The 15874-nt window shown below is 43.2% G+C and overlaps 1 protein-coding gene across 1 annotated transcript in view; it reads left to right on the top strand.

The window, feature by feature from the left end:
- Positions 1–2305: 2305 nt before the first annotated feature.
- The window catches only part of abca2 (ATP-binding cassette, sub-family A (ABC1), member 2), a 104293-nt gene continuing 90724 nt past the window's right edge, over positions 2306–15874 (top strand). The window contains exon 1 of the mRNA XM_086313186.1: positions 2306–2647. Within this exon, the coding sequence (XP_086169312.1) occupies positions 2582–2647 (66 nt within the window). The 5' untranslated portion in view covers positions 2306–2581. The remainder of the gene's footprint in view (positions 2648–15874) is intronic.

Raw genomic sequence — 15874 nt, 5'->3', positions numbered from 1 at the left:
GCTTTGTTTAGCCGTGGAGGGAAACAACTGAAAATATGAAATAAACACATGTAAGCTGAGACTCTCTAAAGAAACAGCTTTGTTGTTGTTCGGCTTTTCATTTCGCCATTTGTTGATTCACTTGAAGAGCGAGTAACGTAATATTGGTCAAGTGATCAGTTTGATATCAATCTTTCGTGATTCACCGTCATATTTACATTATTTGTACAGTATGAATGATTTGCTTTGGTACCTGGTCAAACTTAAGCTCTCCTTAGTATGGCTGGTTCCGTTTCTCTAACAGCGCACTCGCAGGCAGCAGCTGCCCCGCCCCCTCGCTCAGTGCCTGAGCTCGGATCATACCAATATCAGGGGGGATTCACGCACAGTCGTAAATTCCCACAGTGTGCACTATGTGCTTCGAATATTGTGTGTAGTTTTTGCTTTATACAGTTGTCAGCCAGGCATCTAACTATGAAAAAATTACACTCCAAAAGACCCCGGGCCTCTGACAAAACAACCCGGGCTTAAGCCCAGTAAGCCACCACCCCCCCCCACCCCCCCGCTCCGCCCCTGGTTTTGAGTTATTTTTGATAAAACTTTGAGGACATATAGAGATGGGTGATGTCAACCATCCACTAACATCTGGCTTATGTCCACAGAGGTCTTCAGGGTCTTTTACTTAGAAACAGATATGTTAGAAGTGTGTATGGATGTAGAAAGAACCGTGTCCTGTGTCAGGCTACTTAAAACTACATGTGTCATTGTTTGTATTGCCAACATACAGGAATATGTAGGGAATGATAAATTGGGATTTGAAATAGCACATAACTTTATTATAACTTTGTTATGTACGTTACAGTAACAGGTTATAATTGTTGAAATACATAACTATTTCACATGTTTACTTAATATTTAATAATAAACAATGAAATGAATGCTACACATGTTCTACAGGGTGGGCCATTTATATGGATACAGCGTAATAACATGGGAATGGTTGGTGATATTAAAGTCCTGTTTGTGGCACATTAGTATATGTGAGGGGGCAAACTCCTCAAGATGGGTGGTGACCATGGTGGCCATTTAGAAGTCGGCCATCTTGGATACTTTATTGTCATCTCTGCTACACACAGTCCAGGATATAGAGAGACGAGACGACGAGGCTCCAGTTACAGCAGTGCAAGTAACCAAACAATAAATATAAGAGTAAGAAAATAAATATAAACTTTAGGACTCGGGGTAAAGGATCAATAACAATTTAACATTTATAATTTACAGTTTGCTGATTTAAAGTCTCACACAAGCCGTCGAAAGGGGCGGGGCCAGCTGCTTCCAAATAGAGCACATTTCATTCATAATGATGTAAATCCAAGCCCATTATCTATTCATGATTTGAGTCCTGGGTTGTGGGAAATCCCAGAAATGCACCCTACACAAAGTGATTCTGTGAACTAAGGTGTAGGTGTGTTAGGTTAAGTTGTGGTGATCCTCGAGTTGGGGGATTTGTGTTCATACTGGAGTGCAAAATTAAAACCAATGGAAGACGGACAAGAAACGTTCAAAGCCATCAGCTGCTCAGTTTAGAAAAAAGAGAAAAGAAGAGGAGGAGAAACGAGCAAAAGATACAGGTAAGCAGATGTGTGATTGGATAATGGCAGGTCATCCTGAACCAATCAGAATCAGAATACTTTATTAATCCCTAAGAAAATAATGTGGGTAGAGTTGCTCCAAGAAGAAATGGTAAAAATAGCAACAGTAACAGACTAAACTCCAAGCAACACATTATGTTACAGGTTTTAATATCAATTAGTCATTGTCAGTTGTTGATTTCTCTCTCGAATTATGATGGCTGTTTGGTAGCTGTTTGCATACTATGCATACTCTCTCTCTCTTCATGTGTGTGTGTGTTTCTCTGGTGAAATTCAGTGTGGTTCCGACAACAGTTTTATGTTAATGTACAATCCTTAATGTGTTTTGTGTGTGTGTGTGTGTGTGTGTGTGGGTGGGTGGGGGGGGGGGGGGGGGGCGCCAGAGGGAGTGTTCGCCCGGGGCACCAAACAGGCTAGGACCGCCACTGGTCAGAGGACAGATAAAAGGTTCGTCCAGTAAAGAGGATCTATTCACAACTTCTGTAGAGGGAAACAAGTGTAATCCTCACATTTTGACTTTTTAATCCAAATAGATTTTACTACTTTCTTTTCGTAATGTGGCTCTAATGCTCCACCGTCCAAATCTGAGTCAAGAGGCTTTTGTTTTGAAAGGTCTATCGGAAGTCTGTGGTTTGGAGCTTGCCAGGCTGCTCCCAAACTGCTTTCCTGTTCCAACTCCAGCAGTTGCATGATAAAGCAAGACTGTGAAGTGTTTACAGAGGATGACACTCAGTCCCGTCACGCATTTTGCCGCCGCTCTCGGATAAATGCTCATTTTTCCTTCCGCCTGCGCTAAAATAATAATAATAATATTGTTATTGGCTGAATCGGATCCAGGATGCCCAGAAACGGGATAGAAATCCCCTTGTTTTCTAAATCCAGCGTGACGTCACCGCCGTTATGCTGATTTGTTACATTTAGGACACCGTGAAGTAAAAGTGAGAAGGAAAATGGGATTCCTGCACCAACTCCATCTTCTGCTGTGGAAGAACATATCTCTGAAGAGGAGGGGGCCGGTAAGTGTGGCTGTGTTCTGCCCCGCTGCTGCATTGCCCACAGATGATATTTGGACTAATTCTACCTCCGCCCGCTTCGGTCTGCATATGTTCCCATCAGGCATTAGGATAATACCGCAGCGTGAGAGTGGCTGGGTGTTGCTGAGCAGGAACGTGTACTGTGCGTGTGTCCGTGCTGGCGAACAGGTTGCTTCGACATAAACAACTGTATGAATTGTGAGCAGGCCTATGCAGCGTCTGTGAGCCATGTTGGCGTGGCCTGATCACGATTATGATTGTGATCATATTCAACAGCTGTTGTAGTATTTTAGAAATATTACAACATGTTTGATGTCAGCCTGAGAACGTAGGCTGTAACATGTTGTTGTCATTGCGGAGCTACTTCAGCACCACCCAATGAAACATAGATTTGATATGAACTTTTCTCACATTAAGATTTATGGCAACAGGAATATTGTGAAGCTTAATTTTGACTGCAGTGTTCAGGTAATTCATATATGCTGTGTGTGACATAATGGTGATGAAATCATTCTGCTCGAGCAGGGACAGGTATTTCAGCTTCTTGTTCGTGGAGTCAAACTCTGGAGTTGCTTTTGCAGTATGCTTTGGGTCGTTGATCATCACCAAATCACAACAGCAGTTCCCTGAAGTGCACTTGCACTCAGACAATCCCTTCTGAGTAAGTACTTGGCAATGAAAGACAAACTGGGACAGAACCAGGGTTAGGGAGGGCCCAGGACCGTACTCTACTCTTTATCAGTTATATCATGTATACACACCTGTAACCCAGTTCCACTGGCGGCCATACCTGTCCCTGTCATAATAACGCATCCATCGTGTTTGACAGATAATGGGGTTTGCTTTGGATAATAAGCTGTTCCATTATTTCTGGCCTTTTTGTCATCATTCAGGTACAAACTAATCTTGGCTCCATCGGTCCAAAGCTTTCCTGTGATAAATGTGCTGGTTATTACAAAGCTTTTCAACTTGAGCACTCAAACCACTTGGAGTACAACACTGTGTTATGAAACCTTCTGTATTTACATTTTTACACTTGATAATGATACTCCCACCTCCTTCAGAGTGTTCTTGACTAGGACAGTGTGTTTTGAAGGGGTTTACCATGGAAACATTTTTGCAGTTGTCCACTATATTTGTCTCACATGGTCTTTTTGGTGTTGCTGGAAGACACCAACAAAATGTAGCCGTGTCACTGATAGGTCTGAAGGGAAGCGGGCCTCGCCTGGTCACAGAACTGCTTGATCAGTCGGTAGTTTTCTTTTTCTTTCTCTTTAAACGTAGCCGAGGCACCACGCGGCAAAAACTCACAATCTTACGATTATATTTGGCTTATTTCTAGTCAAAATAATCTCATGACACTTAAAATTAAAATTCCAAACAGCACAAATTCTATTCAAAGCAAAAAATAAAGAACTGCCAGGAAATATTCAGAGTATGTTTTTTTTGAAAGAAGGAAGTTATAATTTAAGGGGTTTTTGTAACTTCAAAACAGGGAAGGTTTGTACTACAAGAAAAGGCTTTTGTGTTTCTGTGCATGGAGTGAAACTATGGAACAGTCTGAATATGGAATTAAAGCAACGTCCAAACATAAAACTGTTCAAAAATAGTTATAAAAATATGATCTTCTCGAACTATAAAGAAAAGGAAAATATTGAAATTAATTGAATGTCTCTATTTAAAAAACAAACAAACTCATGTGATATTATAGTATATAGTAAATCAGAAATCTGTTCACTATTTTTATTACAAATTATAAGTAAGGAAGCTGACTAAATATTAACTGATAATTTATGGTAAAGGGGTGGGATTAAATAAAGTGTTTACTTCCTCCCTTTCAACATGTAAATTAATCAGAATGGTTTTTTTTGTATGTATTTTTTTCTCTCTTATTTTCTTTTCTAAATGTACCTGTATATTGTTCACATGTTGAAATAAATTACCAATCAATCAATCAAAATAAGACACAATCAGCTACAGAGAAATTTCAGTAAGATATAGGAACTTGTTTTTATCTTGTATTAAGCGAAAAAAATCAGCCAATGGAATAAGTGAAAACTGTCCAGTTTCGAGATGCAGCTTTGTGTAGATGCACAATATAGAAGACATACATACATGTGACAGTAACGAAACCCAGGGCTCTGCTGTAATGTGGTGTCAGTCTGTGGTACCAGCAGCTAGCAGTGTGTCTGACCTAGATCTAGTAAACAGAAGTGGGCTGGCATGGTATCTATGAAGACCACGAATAGCTGAGGACTCGTAGAAAAAGATTTTAAATGAAGAGATAACACAAAAACGGAAACACAACAGGAAAGGGATAAACCATCTGCACAGGAGAAAGGAGAGGATACGAGAGAGAAAGACTTTAGAGGTGGAGGGATGAAGAATGAAGCTCCTGACTGATAATAGAGCGAATCTGTAGAGGAGCGTTTTAAGGACCACCGAGGGCTTGCACCGGAGACGTGACATGACCTCGAAATCCTTGGGTTTCAAAGTTCGACTCGACTTCAGGGCATTTAGATGCAGTTTGAGCTTCTGATTGTTCTGCTCCACACATGGATGAAGTTACTGACGAGGTTCGGATCTCCTTCACCAACTGTGTGTAATTTACATGCTTACAGACGAGGCTGTGTTCCTTACACAGACACATCCACAAGGCCTGACCGTGTGGTATAGGAATATTAACAGATCTGCAGCGTGTGCTATGTAATACATGTTAAATACTCATACCTGATCAAAACTAAATATAAACCTGTCCTTAAATACTGAAAACCTGGTTTCACAGAGAGAGTGCAGCACTGAACTTTCCTGCATCCAGCTGTTTGTTGGTCTGATCAGATCAGATCTGATATCTAAATATCAATGGTCAATAACGGTGACGTGAGAACACATTCGGGTTCTGGTTGGACTAAAATGTGAGGAATTAATGGTGAATTTCTGTTTCAAGTTTTGTGCACAATGAAAGAAGTGTGTGATTTTTCAGTTTGTTTGCTGTTTTTTGGAGTTATCACAGTTAATTGTTAAAAGGACAGTTAACCTAAAAAATATCTAAATATCTCTTTTCTGACAAATATCGAGCTTGTTCCAAATGGGTTAAATGAAGACTTGGTTATTTTTAAATATTCACAGCAGGCTGTCCACGAGGTGTTTATGCTAAGACTATTAAAGCAGTTCTGATGCAAAATACTGGAGACAATGAAAGGCAGCTCAGAGCTTTGTCCACAGAGTGCCTGTTGTGAATGGATGCTGAGTTTCAGGAGCTTGATATGATCCGTTATGAAACGTACTGCAATCTGTTGGTGAAGAAGTGATGACAACAATTTGGTAGTTCTGGACCATCATCATCTTTTGCCTTTTGTGATGGTTTGTTTTTCCACAGAAATGCTAAGATGTTTCAGTCAGGTGACTTAAACCAAGAACTGGAGGATTTATTAGGGGTCAGTGAGAGTTGATTTTAGGCTGAAGGTAAAGACTTCAGTTTTAACTGTTCAAATATCAGAAATTCAAAGTCAAGCAAGGAAAAAATGCATGGAACCACATTTTGGGGGGGGGGGGGGTTTCTACAGTATGGAAGAAGTATACGTGGCAGTTATGTTTGTGGAGTGCATGGATGAAATAAAACTGTCAGCACTGAACCACCTGACTGCTTTTCCAAGTATGCCAGCCCTGTTTCACAGCCTGTTGAGGAAAACTGCCTGATCAGCTGTGTCAAACACTGAAGTCAAGTCATGTTACTTAAGTATTGATTAAAATCCTATTCATAATCCTAAGCTTCTTGTGAACTGTTTTTAATTGTCAGACTGAAATGAATCAGTACGTTTCTGTGTTCCATTAGCTCTATAAGATGCCTGCTAATTATGTTTTAGGGGTAATTTGCAGATTGGGAGGTAGTTATGATAGAATATACAATCGATTTCCAATTAAATATTACAGAGGTGGCACTGACATTCACTGGAACATGGTTAACTAGATTTTTAATGTTGTTGAAGACAAGCTACAGGTTACGTTTCATAGTGGGAACCATTTGATGTTAGTTAGTCATTAAAAAAAAAACACAACTGTCTCATATAAAAGGAGGTAGAGCAGGTCATCTGCTGATCAGAAGAACATGTCTATGTAGGTTCTCAGTCATCCACATCATCGTAGTCTAAGGACCTTGGACATGAAAGCAACTGGACTTCTTTAAGGTTCTTGAAGACATTTCAGCTCTCCTCGGAGAAACATCTTCAGTTCTAAAACCAAACGGTGCAGAGTCCCAGGCATGTAAAGCCTAGTGGGAGTTTTACCTATTGATCATGTACCTCATCACATGAGCCAAGGTGTGAAAAAAGGGTGTGGGTTATTATGGGCCGAGGTTTCGGGTGCAACCACTGTGAGACCTTCCCTCACTCTATCATGTGATCACCTGATGATGTAGATGTGAGTGGATATTAAAGTGTGTGGGTAGTGATCTCAAAACTGCATTGTTGGTAGCAGACAGTTGTTGTTGGTTTAGAGTAGGGCTGCCACGATTAGCCGACTACTCACGATTACGTCGACTATCAAAATCGTCGACGACTAATTTAATAGTCGTCGCGTCGTTTGAAGCTTTGTAAGATCCCAAAAGACGCAGGAATAAGTAGTTTGGTTTAGATTAAAGTTATAGTTTTCACACAGCTGAATAAACGTCAAGCAGACAGCTGATCATCAGAAGTGTGAGATGCTCGAGAATTTACTCCGGTGTCCTGTTATAGTTTAGATAGCAAGGAGTTTATTAAACTTCACCGAAACAATCTGCAAATGTCATTAAAATTTAATAAACTATCATCTTGTCTTTATTTTTAGTTAGCACCTTAAACACTTAAAGCTGTAAGCTAATGATAGTTATATAAGAGCAGATGCTGCTGGTGCAATAAGCTGTACGTTTTACTCCAATGGATGATGATCTGATTAGTCGACTAATCGTAAAAATAATCGGTGACTAGTCGACTATCAAAATAATCGTTTGTGGCAGCCCTAGTTTAGATGCAGATGAACAGCTGAGTCTTGTCCTGTCACGGGGCTCTTCTATGTTGTGCCATGAGTTCATGCAGTGGCTGTTTGGTTTCTCTGAGGTCTGAGTACTACTTGTTGCACTGCACAGCATACACTGTCTATATTAGGTTTGGGAGATTTGTTCTTGGGATAAACCAGTGTTTGTCTGAGGGTGTGGCTGGGTGACCAGGATGTCATGTATGAGCTTCTCTGATAAACCTGTTACATAAGGGATGACAGTGTTGTTCCTTTGCATGGTCCTAAATTACTCCCAGTTTGTTTTCCAGAGGGTGGTGGGAGTGAAAGAGGAGGTACTGGTCTGTGTGTGTGGGCTTCCGGTAAACTTCAGTGTTGAAGTTTCCAATGTTTACAGCACAGTCCACAAACAGGAAACTGTTATCTTTATGTCTTCCTGGTGAACTTTATGTTTCTATCCACTGAGTTGATGTGAGCAGTGAAGAATTCCACTTTTTGAGTTTTTATTTTGACACAGGTGCCATCCATGTATCTGTACCAGTGGCTATATACTGTCCCTGTAGAAGAGCCAGGAGCCTTTCTTTCCTTTTTATTTATTTATTTATTTGCCTGTCCCGTTTGGCTCTTTTGCCATCAGAATTATTGTTTAAAGGCGAAGAAAGATGCCCAACGGATTTACTTTACCAAATGGACCATCCCAGCCTTGCCGTAATGGTCCATTTGATTCACCTTTTATTGTTTATTTTATTTTATTTTCACTTGCTAAATACGGGACAGACTTGACTGGGGAAAAGAAAAGGGAGAAAGAAAGAGGGAAAGAAAAACAGCGGGGAAGAGGGACGGGGATAAAGGGCAAAAAACAAAAACCAACAAAACAAACAGACAAAAAATCCATCTCACCTGGATCACCTGCTGAGAAAGAAAAAAAGAAAACAAGCAGAAGAGAACAAGAGTAATAGAATAAACAACATCACAATGATATATGGGAATATGACAGTAAATACTAAATATTAAACATTATTGTGCAGCACATAAGATCAACAGAACACAGTGTGCTTTGAGGTAGGAGCCAAAAAGGGTGTAGTTTGTGGGTGTGATCACCCGTGTGTACACCTGTGAGCATGGACGCGCTTGTTTTTAAGAGGTTCCTTCATGTAATGATCTGCTAGAGGGTGTGGGGGGGGGGGGGCACAGCCCCGTCCTCCAGGGCATGAAGCAGGTGTGGAGGAGATCAAGACTCCAGACATCCAGAGGCCCCCAGAACACAAGAGACCAAGGAAGACCAACAGAGGGGCAGCCGCGCCACTGTCCCAGAAAGAGCTGAGGAGAGTCCCAGATGAGGGCTCACTCAGCAGCCGCGGAGCAGAAGCCAGGGGGAGTTGCAGTGATGCGCCCGTGAGCTCCGCCGGCAGCCAGCCGTGCCTGAGTGACCGAGCCCCAGGCCGAGAGGCCGGGGGCACCCCGCCTCCGAAGTGGCCCGAGCGAGCCCCAGGCTCCAGGCCCCGATAAGCGGCCGCCAAGGAGTGAGCCGGTGTGTACCTGGACGCCCATCCCCGGACACAAAGAACCACCAACGCACCGATGTCTGAGGGAGTCCGCCACTGGCAGGGGAAGTGGTGGTGGGGGGAGATAGGCCTCCAAACCTTGGAGGGCCTGAGATGTCCCCAGAGAGGTGGCGTCTGATACCCAACCTGACGTATAGACACAGAAATACAGGCACACACAGACACAAACATCCATTCCCACCCTCATGCTCTCATATGCACTCACTCCACACTCAACCAACGTGGAGACAGACATAAAGAGACGCTGTACACACAATCACACTCCCCAAGCGTACTCTAAGCCCCAGGTCTAGGTACCCTTGCCCCTGGAGGGGGAAACTGCACCCAGACCCAGGTAGTGTTACCCTGGGGTGGAGAGAAGCAGACCGCCCCGACTCGGCAGCAGCAGGGAGGCCCCACACTCCAGACCCCAGTCGGACGGCCAACTCCTCCTAGCCCCCCTGCTCCAGCAGGCCGCAGAGAAGACTCCAAACCTCCCTCCACCTGCTCATATGTAGTGTTGATGCATGTGTGTTCTAAGGTGCATTTATAATGGATTGCATTTATATAGCGCTTTTCAGGACCCCTCAAAGCGCTTTTACAATACCACTATTCATTCACTCTCACATTCACACACTGGTGGAGGCAGCTACAGTTGTAGCCACAGCTGCCCTGGGACAGACTGACAGAAGCAAGGCTGCCATATCGCGCCATCGGCCCCTCTGGCCAACACCAGTAGGCGGTAGGTGAAGTGTCTTGCCCAAGGACACAACGACCGAGACTGTCCGAGCCGGGGCTCGAACCGGTGACCTTCCGATTAAAGACGAACACACAACTCTTGAGCCACGATATTTAGAACCCAGTAGGGCATGGAGCTACCTGCCAGAGAGCAGCAGGTAAGCGCATGGTCCCTCCTGATAGCCCTCAATGTCTACGTGTATTTAACATTGAGAGGTGGGCAACGACGCCAGGGGTGGGGTGTACACCCTGATGGTCTTTTGGATTCCGTCTAGCGTGCCCACCCCCAAGATCCTATATGTATGTGTAATGAGAGTGTGAGTAATGTGAATGTCTAAGTTGTGGGATAAAATTGAGGCAGAGGCAGCCAGAAGGGGACAGAGGGGGGGGGGGGGGGTGCCTCCCCTGCACCCTGGTGACATACCTTTACCCCAAGGCCCTGCATGTGTGGGTGGTTGTGGTGGAGCGGGAAGAGGGAGGCAGCTGGAGATGGGGAGGGAAGGAAGGGAGGGGCAAGTGACCCCTCCCTGGGGCCAGCTCCCCCCGCTGACCCCAGTAGGCACCCCCATACTCTGCAACCCGCCAGGGAAAGGGGGTCCAGGGCCATCCGGACCGGGGCCCAGTACAGCAGCGCCCGCCAGGCCCCACAGAGCCCGGGACAGCCCAGCCGACCCCACCTCAGAGAAAACTGCACCCACCCCGTCATCCACTCATCTTCCAGACTACATAATGGTAAATGGTAAATGGCCTGTATTTATATAGCGCTTTACTAGTCCCTAAGGACCCCAAAGCGCTTTACATATCCAGTCATCCACACATTCACACACACAATCACACACTGATGATGGCAGCTACATTGTAGCCACAGCCACCCTGGGGCGCACTGACAGAGGATGCCGGACACTGGCGCCACCGGGCCCTCTGACCACCACCAGTAGGCAACGGGTGAAGTGTCTTGCCCAAGGACACAACGACCGAGACTGTCCGAGCCGGGGCTCGAACCGGCAACCTTCTGATTACAAGGCGAACGCCCAACTCTTGAGCCACGATCGCCCCACATAAGACAATAGACGCCCAGGCTGAGATCTTCCTCCACCTCTCCTGTAACTCCCCCTCCTGCAGAGTGAGTTCCTGAAGAGAGGAGAGCTCCTGCAAGATGTAACAACCTCCCCCACCAGTTGAAGAGCCCCCCAGGTGGCTCGATGCACCGGCGGCACCCTGTGCCAGGGCTGGGCCCCCATACACCCACCCGCCCATAACCCCGGCAACACACCAAACAGGACCCAAGCCCCCGAGGCCCGGCCAGGGCCCCAGCCCAGAGACGGAGCGCCCCCAGAACCTCACGCCTGTCCCGGACCCACCCAGGGGCAGCCAGGCTACCAGGTCAGTAACCCACGTCCGTCAGCACAGACCCTCCCCTAGCCCCGCTGCACACAGCTGCAAGGAAACCGTCACCTAAGAGCCAACAGAGCCCTTAATAGTCCATGACTGCTACCCCGGGTTGACCCCTCCAAGGAAGAACCCCCCAACACCCTAAGCCTGTCCCTACCCCCACACCAATCACAACAGCGAAGGTGGGACTAAACTATGACCCCCCACCCCCACTAGGTGATGGAGCTGATCAAAGGAGCCCAGAGCAATTGATCTGATGTGGTGGCAGAGGCTGTATCAAGACTAATGTAATCTAATAGATAATTTCTATATTGGTTAGAATTAAGATTATTTTTATTTTTCCAGTTCATGAGGACTGTTTTCTTGGCTATGCATAGGGCAGTGAAAACCATATGGGCGATATTCTTTTCTGAAGTGACATTATCTAAGCTGCCCAACAAACACACTAAGGGGGAAGTTGGAATGTTACATTTCAGACACTTCGATAAGTCTTCACATATCTCGCGCCAAAACCTCTGAACTGGTGGACAGAACCAAAGAGCGTGGATATAATTGTCCGGTGAATTGGTTTGGCAGTGTGAGCAGTTGTTGGTAGACGTAAAGCCCATCTTGAACATCCGATGACCTGTATAGTGCACTCTATGTAATATTTTGTATTGAATTAATTGAAGACTGGGATTTCTAATTAGATGAAAGGTTTTTAAGCCAATCTGAGACCAGAAGTTTAGGTCTAAGTTAACTGATAAATCCGCTTCCCATTTTGCAATAGGAAGTGATATTGATTCATCTGTTTTAGAAAGCATTCTGTATATTTTGGAAAGTAATTTGGGGGTTTTAAGAGTAAGAAATTGAACCACACTTGGTGGTGTTTGTAGTTCAACTTGACCCGATTTAAATTTCTTTTTTACTATGGATTTAATTTGTTGATATTCTAAAAATCTTTTCTTGTTGATCCCATATTGTGTAACTAGTCCGTCAAATGAAATAAATTCTGTTCCTTCTAGTATATGTTCTAAATATTTGATTCCTTTATCACTCCAATCTGAAAAGTTTATCATATTATTGTTTTGTAATATGTCAGGGTTGTTCCAGATAGGTGTACGTTTGCATGGGATTAATGAAGACGCCGTCAATTTTAGAAACTCCCACCATGCTGTCAGAGAAGAGCTGATGTTGATGCTTTTAAAGCATTCATGTCGTTGGATGTTTGAGCTGATAAATGGTAGGTCTGAAATCTCTAGATTATTGCAAAGTGCTTGTTCTACATCTAGCCAAGGTTCATCTAAGAGGGTATGTTTTAGCCATCGTGAGATAAACTGAAGCCTGTTGGCTAAGAAGTAGTGCTGAAAGTTAGGCAGTTCTAGTCCTCCTCTATCCTTGGTCTTTTGTAGTGTTGTTAAGCTTATACGTGGGGGTTTATTTTTCCAAAGGAATTTGGACATACATGAATCTAGAGATCTGAACCAATCTTGTGGCGGTTTAGTTGGGATCATTGAGAATAAATAATTTATTTTTGGTAAGACCATCATTTTTATAGCGGCAACCCTTCCCATGAGTGATATGGGTAGACATTTCCATCGAGCCAGATCATCTTCTACCTTCTTTAAAAGTGGGATATGGTTTAATTTAGTCAGATCTGCAAGCTTGGGAGAAACATTAATACCTAAATATTTTATATTTCCCGATTGCAGTGGTGTAGAAGAGGAATTATGGAAGGAGCAATTAATCGGAAGGACTGTAGATTTTGACCAGTAATCTGATATTCTTGCAAAAGAGTTTATCAATTCAATCACCCCAGAGATATTGGTTTGTGAGTTTTGGAGAAAGAGTAACACATCATCCGCATAAAGGCTGATTTTATGTTCCACATTCTTGCATTTTATGCCCTTAATTACTGAATTCTGTCTAATTGCTGCTGCTAGTGGTTCAATAAAAATTGCAAACAGTGAAGGGGAGAGTGGGCATCCCTGCCTGGTGCCCCTCAGGAGACAGAAGCTGGAGGATGTCTGGTCATTTGTTCTGACACAAGCTGTTGGGGAATTATATAATATTTTTAACCAGTTAATGAAAGAGGATCCAAAACCAAATTTGTGTAAAGTTGCAAATAGAAATTTCCAGTTAACTCTGTCAAATGCTTTTTCTGCATCTAAAGAAAATATTGTAGTTTCTAGGTTTTTACTGTATGAGTAGTCCATCAAATTAAGTAATCTCCGTGTATTTGTTGATGAGTGCCTTCCTTTTATGAAACCTGGGCCGCGAGAGTTGAGGCTCGGGTGTGAAATGTATGGTTTTCAGGGTTTGTAGCGTTATTTTGTTATCGTTTTTATCATTAACTCTGTTTTCCTGGGTCTTTTCACGTGTTTTATGAATAAATCTTCTTTTTTTCGATACCGGTACTAGTTTTATTTTGTTGTATTTATCCGCAACACTTTAAAGGCCGGTCCGTGAAAATATTGTCGGGCATAAACAGGTCCGTGGTGCAAAAACGGTTGAGGACCGCTGCTCTAGGGCAAGATACTAACCCCAAGTTGCTCACTGATGCATCCATCAGAGTATGAATGTGTTTGAATGTTAGATAGAAAGCACTTAAGTATACAAAAAAGTGCCTTTGTGAATGAGGCATGTTGTCTAAAGTGCTTTGAGTGCTCTGGGAGAGTAGAAAAGTGCTGATTAATTGATGATGTTGACTATAAAAATTCATCGACGCATCATATACTTATACCAAAAATGTTGTTTTGTAACTGCAGTACACCACAGGTAATATTACAGTAAACCTTTTACACCTAACTTGTTAATCTGTGGGTTGGACTTTATCAATATTCAATTAAATAGTTTAAATGGCACTGAACACTACTCCACCTGAGAAACTATAATATACAGACATTAGTATAATTAGTTTTTGTCTAACTCTGTTTGTTCTGTTATATTAGTAGTAAGCACAGGCATTTATATGAGACTGTCCTGTATAAGCTCATGCACCTCTAAAAGTGCTGAAGTCGTGACAGAGAGCATCTTCAGCATGTTATCAGCAGCTGGGAACATCACCTCAAAGATAAGAGCACGCCTCACTCCAGGGCATGTCCACTGCAATCGTGAAGTCATGAACTGAATCATCTGTAAGCTTCGGAAAATTGTTTCTTAGGACTGGAAAATAAAATCTTTTTGATTCCATTTAAAGCTTTATTTGAACTTATGGACAGAACCCATTTTAGTTTCCTATTATGTTTTTGTTTGAATACTACTAGCACTTTAATTTGTATTATCTGATATTTTTATTTATTTCATTCTTAGTGTGGCGGTCCTATTGAGATGTTAAAAGTACATTTGATTATTTTTAAATTCATGTGTTTCCTGTTTTAATTTGCTGTGGGATGAGACAACAGGGTAATATTCACAGGTGGGCAGACGTGAGCAGATGATTCTTATTTTAGAATCAATCCTTTTACACTTCCCTTTTGAACAAGCATGTGGCAACAGTCGGAAAGGCAAACTTCCTTTTAACAGGACGAAACCTCCGGGTAGAACCAGGCTCAGGGAGGGGCAGCCATCTGCCACCACTGGTTGGAAACATAGTTGGTAAAAACGAAGTAATGCATCATGGGATGTGCCCAGCAACGTCTTGCGCTAAATAACTAAGAGAGAATTTAGGATCACCCGATCCAGCCCTAACTATATGCTTTAGCAAAAAGTAAAGTTTTAACTCTAATCAGAAAGCAGAGATAGTGTCTGTCTCCTGAATCCAAACTCAGAGATGGTTCCATAGAAGAGGGGCCTGTAGAGTGTGGGGTTAAATGCTTTGGTTTATCCTGCCTCTTGCTCAAACAGGATTAAAAGTGCAACCTTTATGACAACATCTTTTTTTGTAGGATGAATCGAACACTGCTCTGTTTCCTGTGCAGCCAAAAGTGCCGTAAAAGCACCGCATTGATTCTGATAGTACAGGGTGGGCCATTTATATGGATACACTGTAATAACATGGGAATGGTTGGTGATACTAAAGTCCTGTTTGTGGCACATTAGTATATGTGAGGGGGCAAACTCCTCCAGATGGGCGGTGACCATGGTGGCCATTTAGAAGTCGGCCATCTTGGATACAACTTTTGTTTTTTCAATAGGAAGAGGGCCATGTGACACATCACACTTATTGGTAATGTCACAAGAAAAACAATGGTGTGCTTGGTTTCAACGTAACTTTATTCTTTCATGACTTATTTACAAGTTTCTGACCACTTATAAAATGTATTCAATATGCTGCTCATTGTGTTGGATTGTCAATGCAACCCTCTTCTCCCACTCTTCACACACTGATAGCAACACCGCAGGAGAAATGCCAGCACAGGCATCCAGTATCCGTAGTTTCAGGTGCTGCACATCTCGTATCTTCACACCATAGACAATTGCCTTCAGATGACCCCAAAGATAAAAGTCTAAGAGGGTCAGATCGGGAGACCTTGGGGGCCATTCAACTGGCCCACCACGACCAATCCACTTTCCAGGAAACTGTTCATCTAGGAATGCTCGGACCTGCACCCATAATGTGGTGGTG

This window comes from Aulonocara sp. 'chitande type north' Nkhata Bay, linkage group LG12 (assembly GCF_057382095.1).
Source record: "Aulonocara sp. 'chitande type north' Nkhata Bay isolate Kocher_YH1m ecotype deep benthic linkage group LG12, A_spYH_male_GT1.1, whole genome shotgun sequence".
NCBI classification, from domain to species: domain Eukaryota; kingdom Metazoa; phylum Chordata; class Actinopteri; order Cichliformes; family Cichlidae; genus Aulonocara; species Aulonocara sp. 'chitande type north' Nkhata Bay.
Note: the sequence above shows the minus strand (reverse complement) of the source record. Positions and strands in the feature narration are given on the sequence as shown.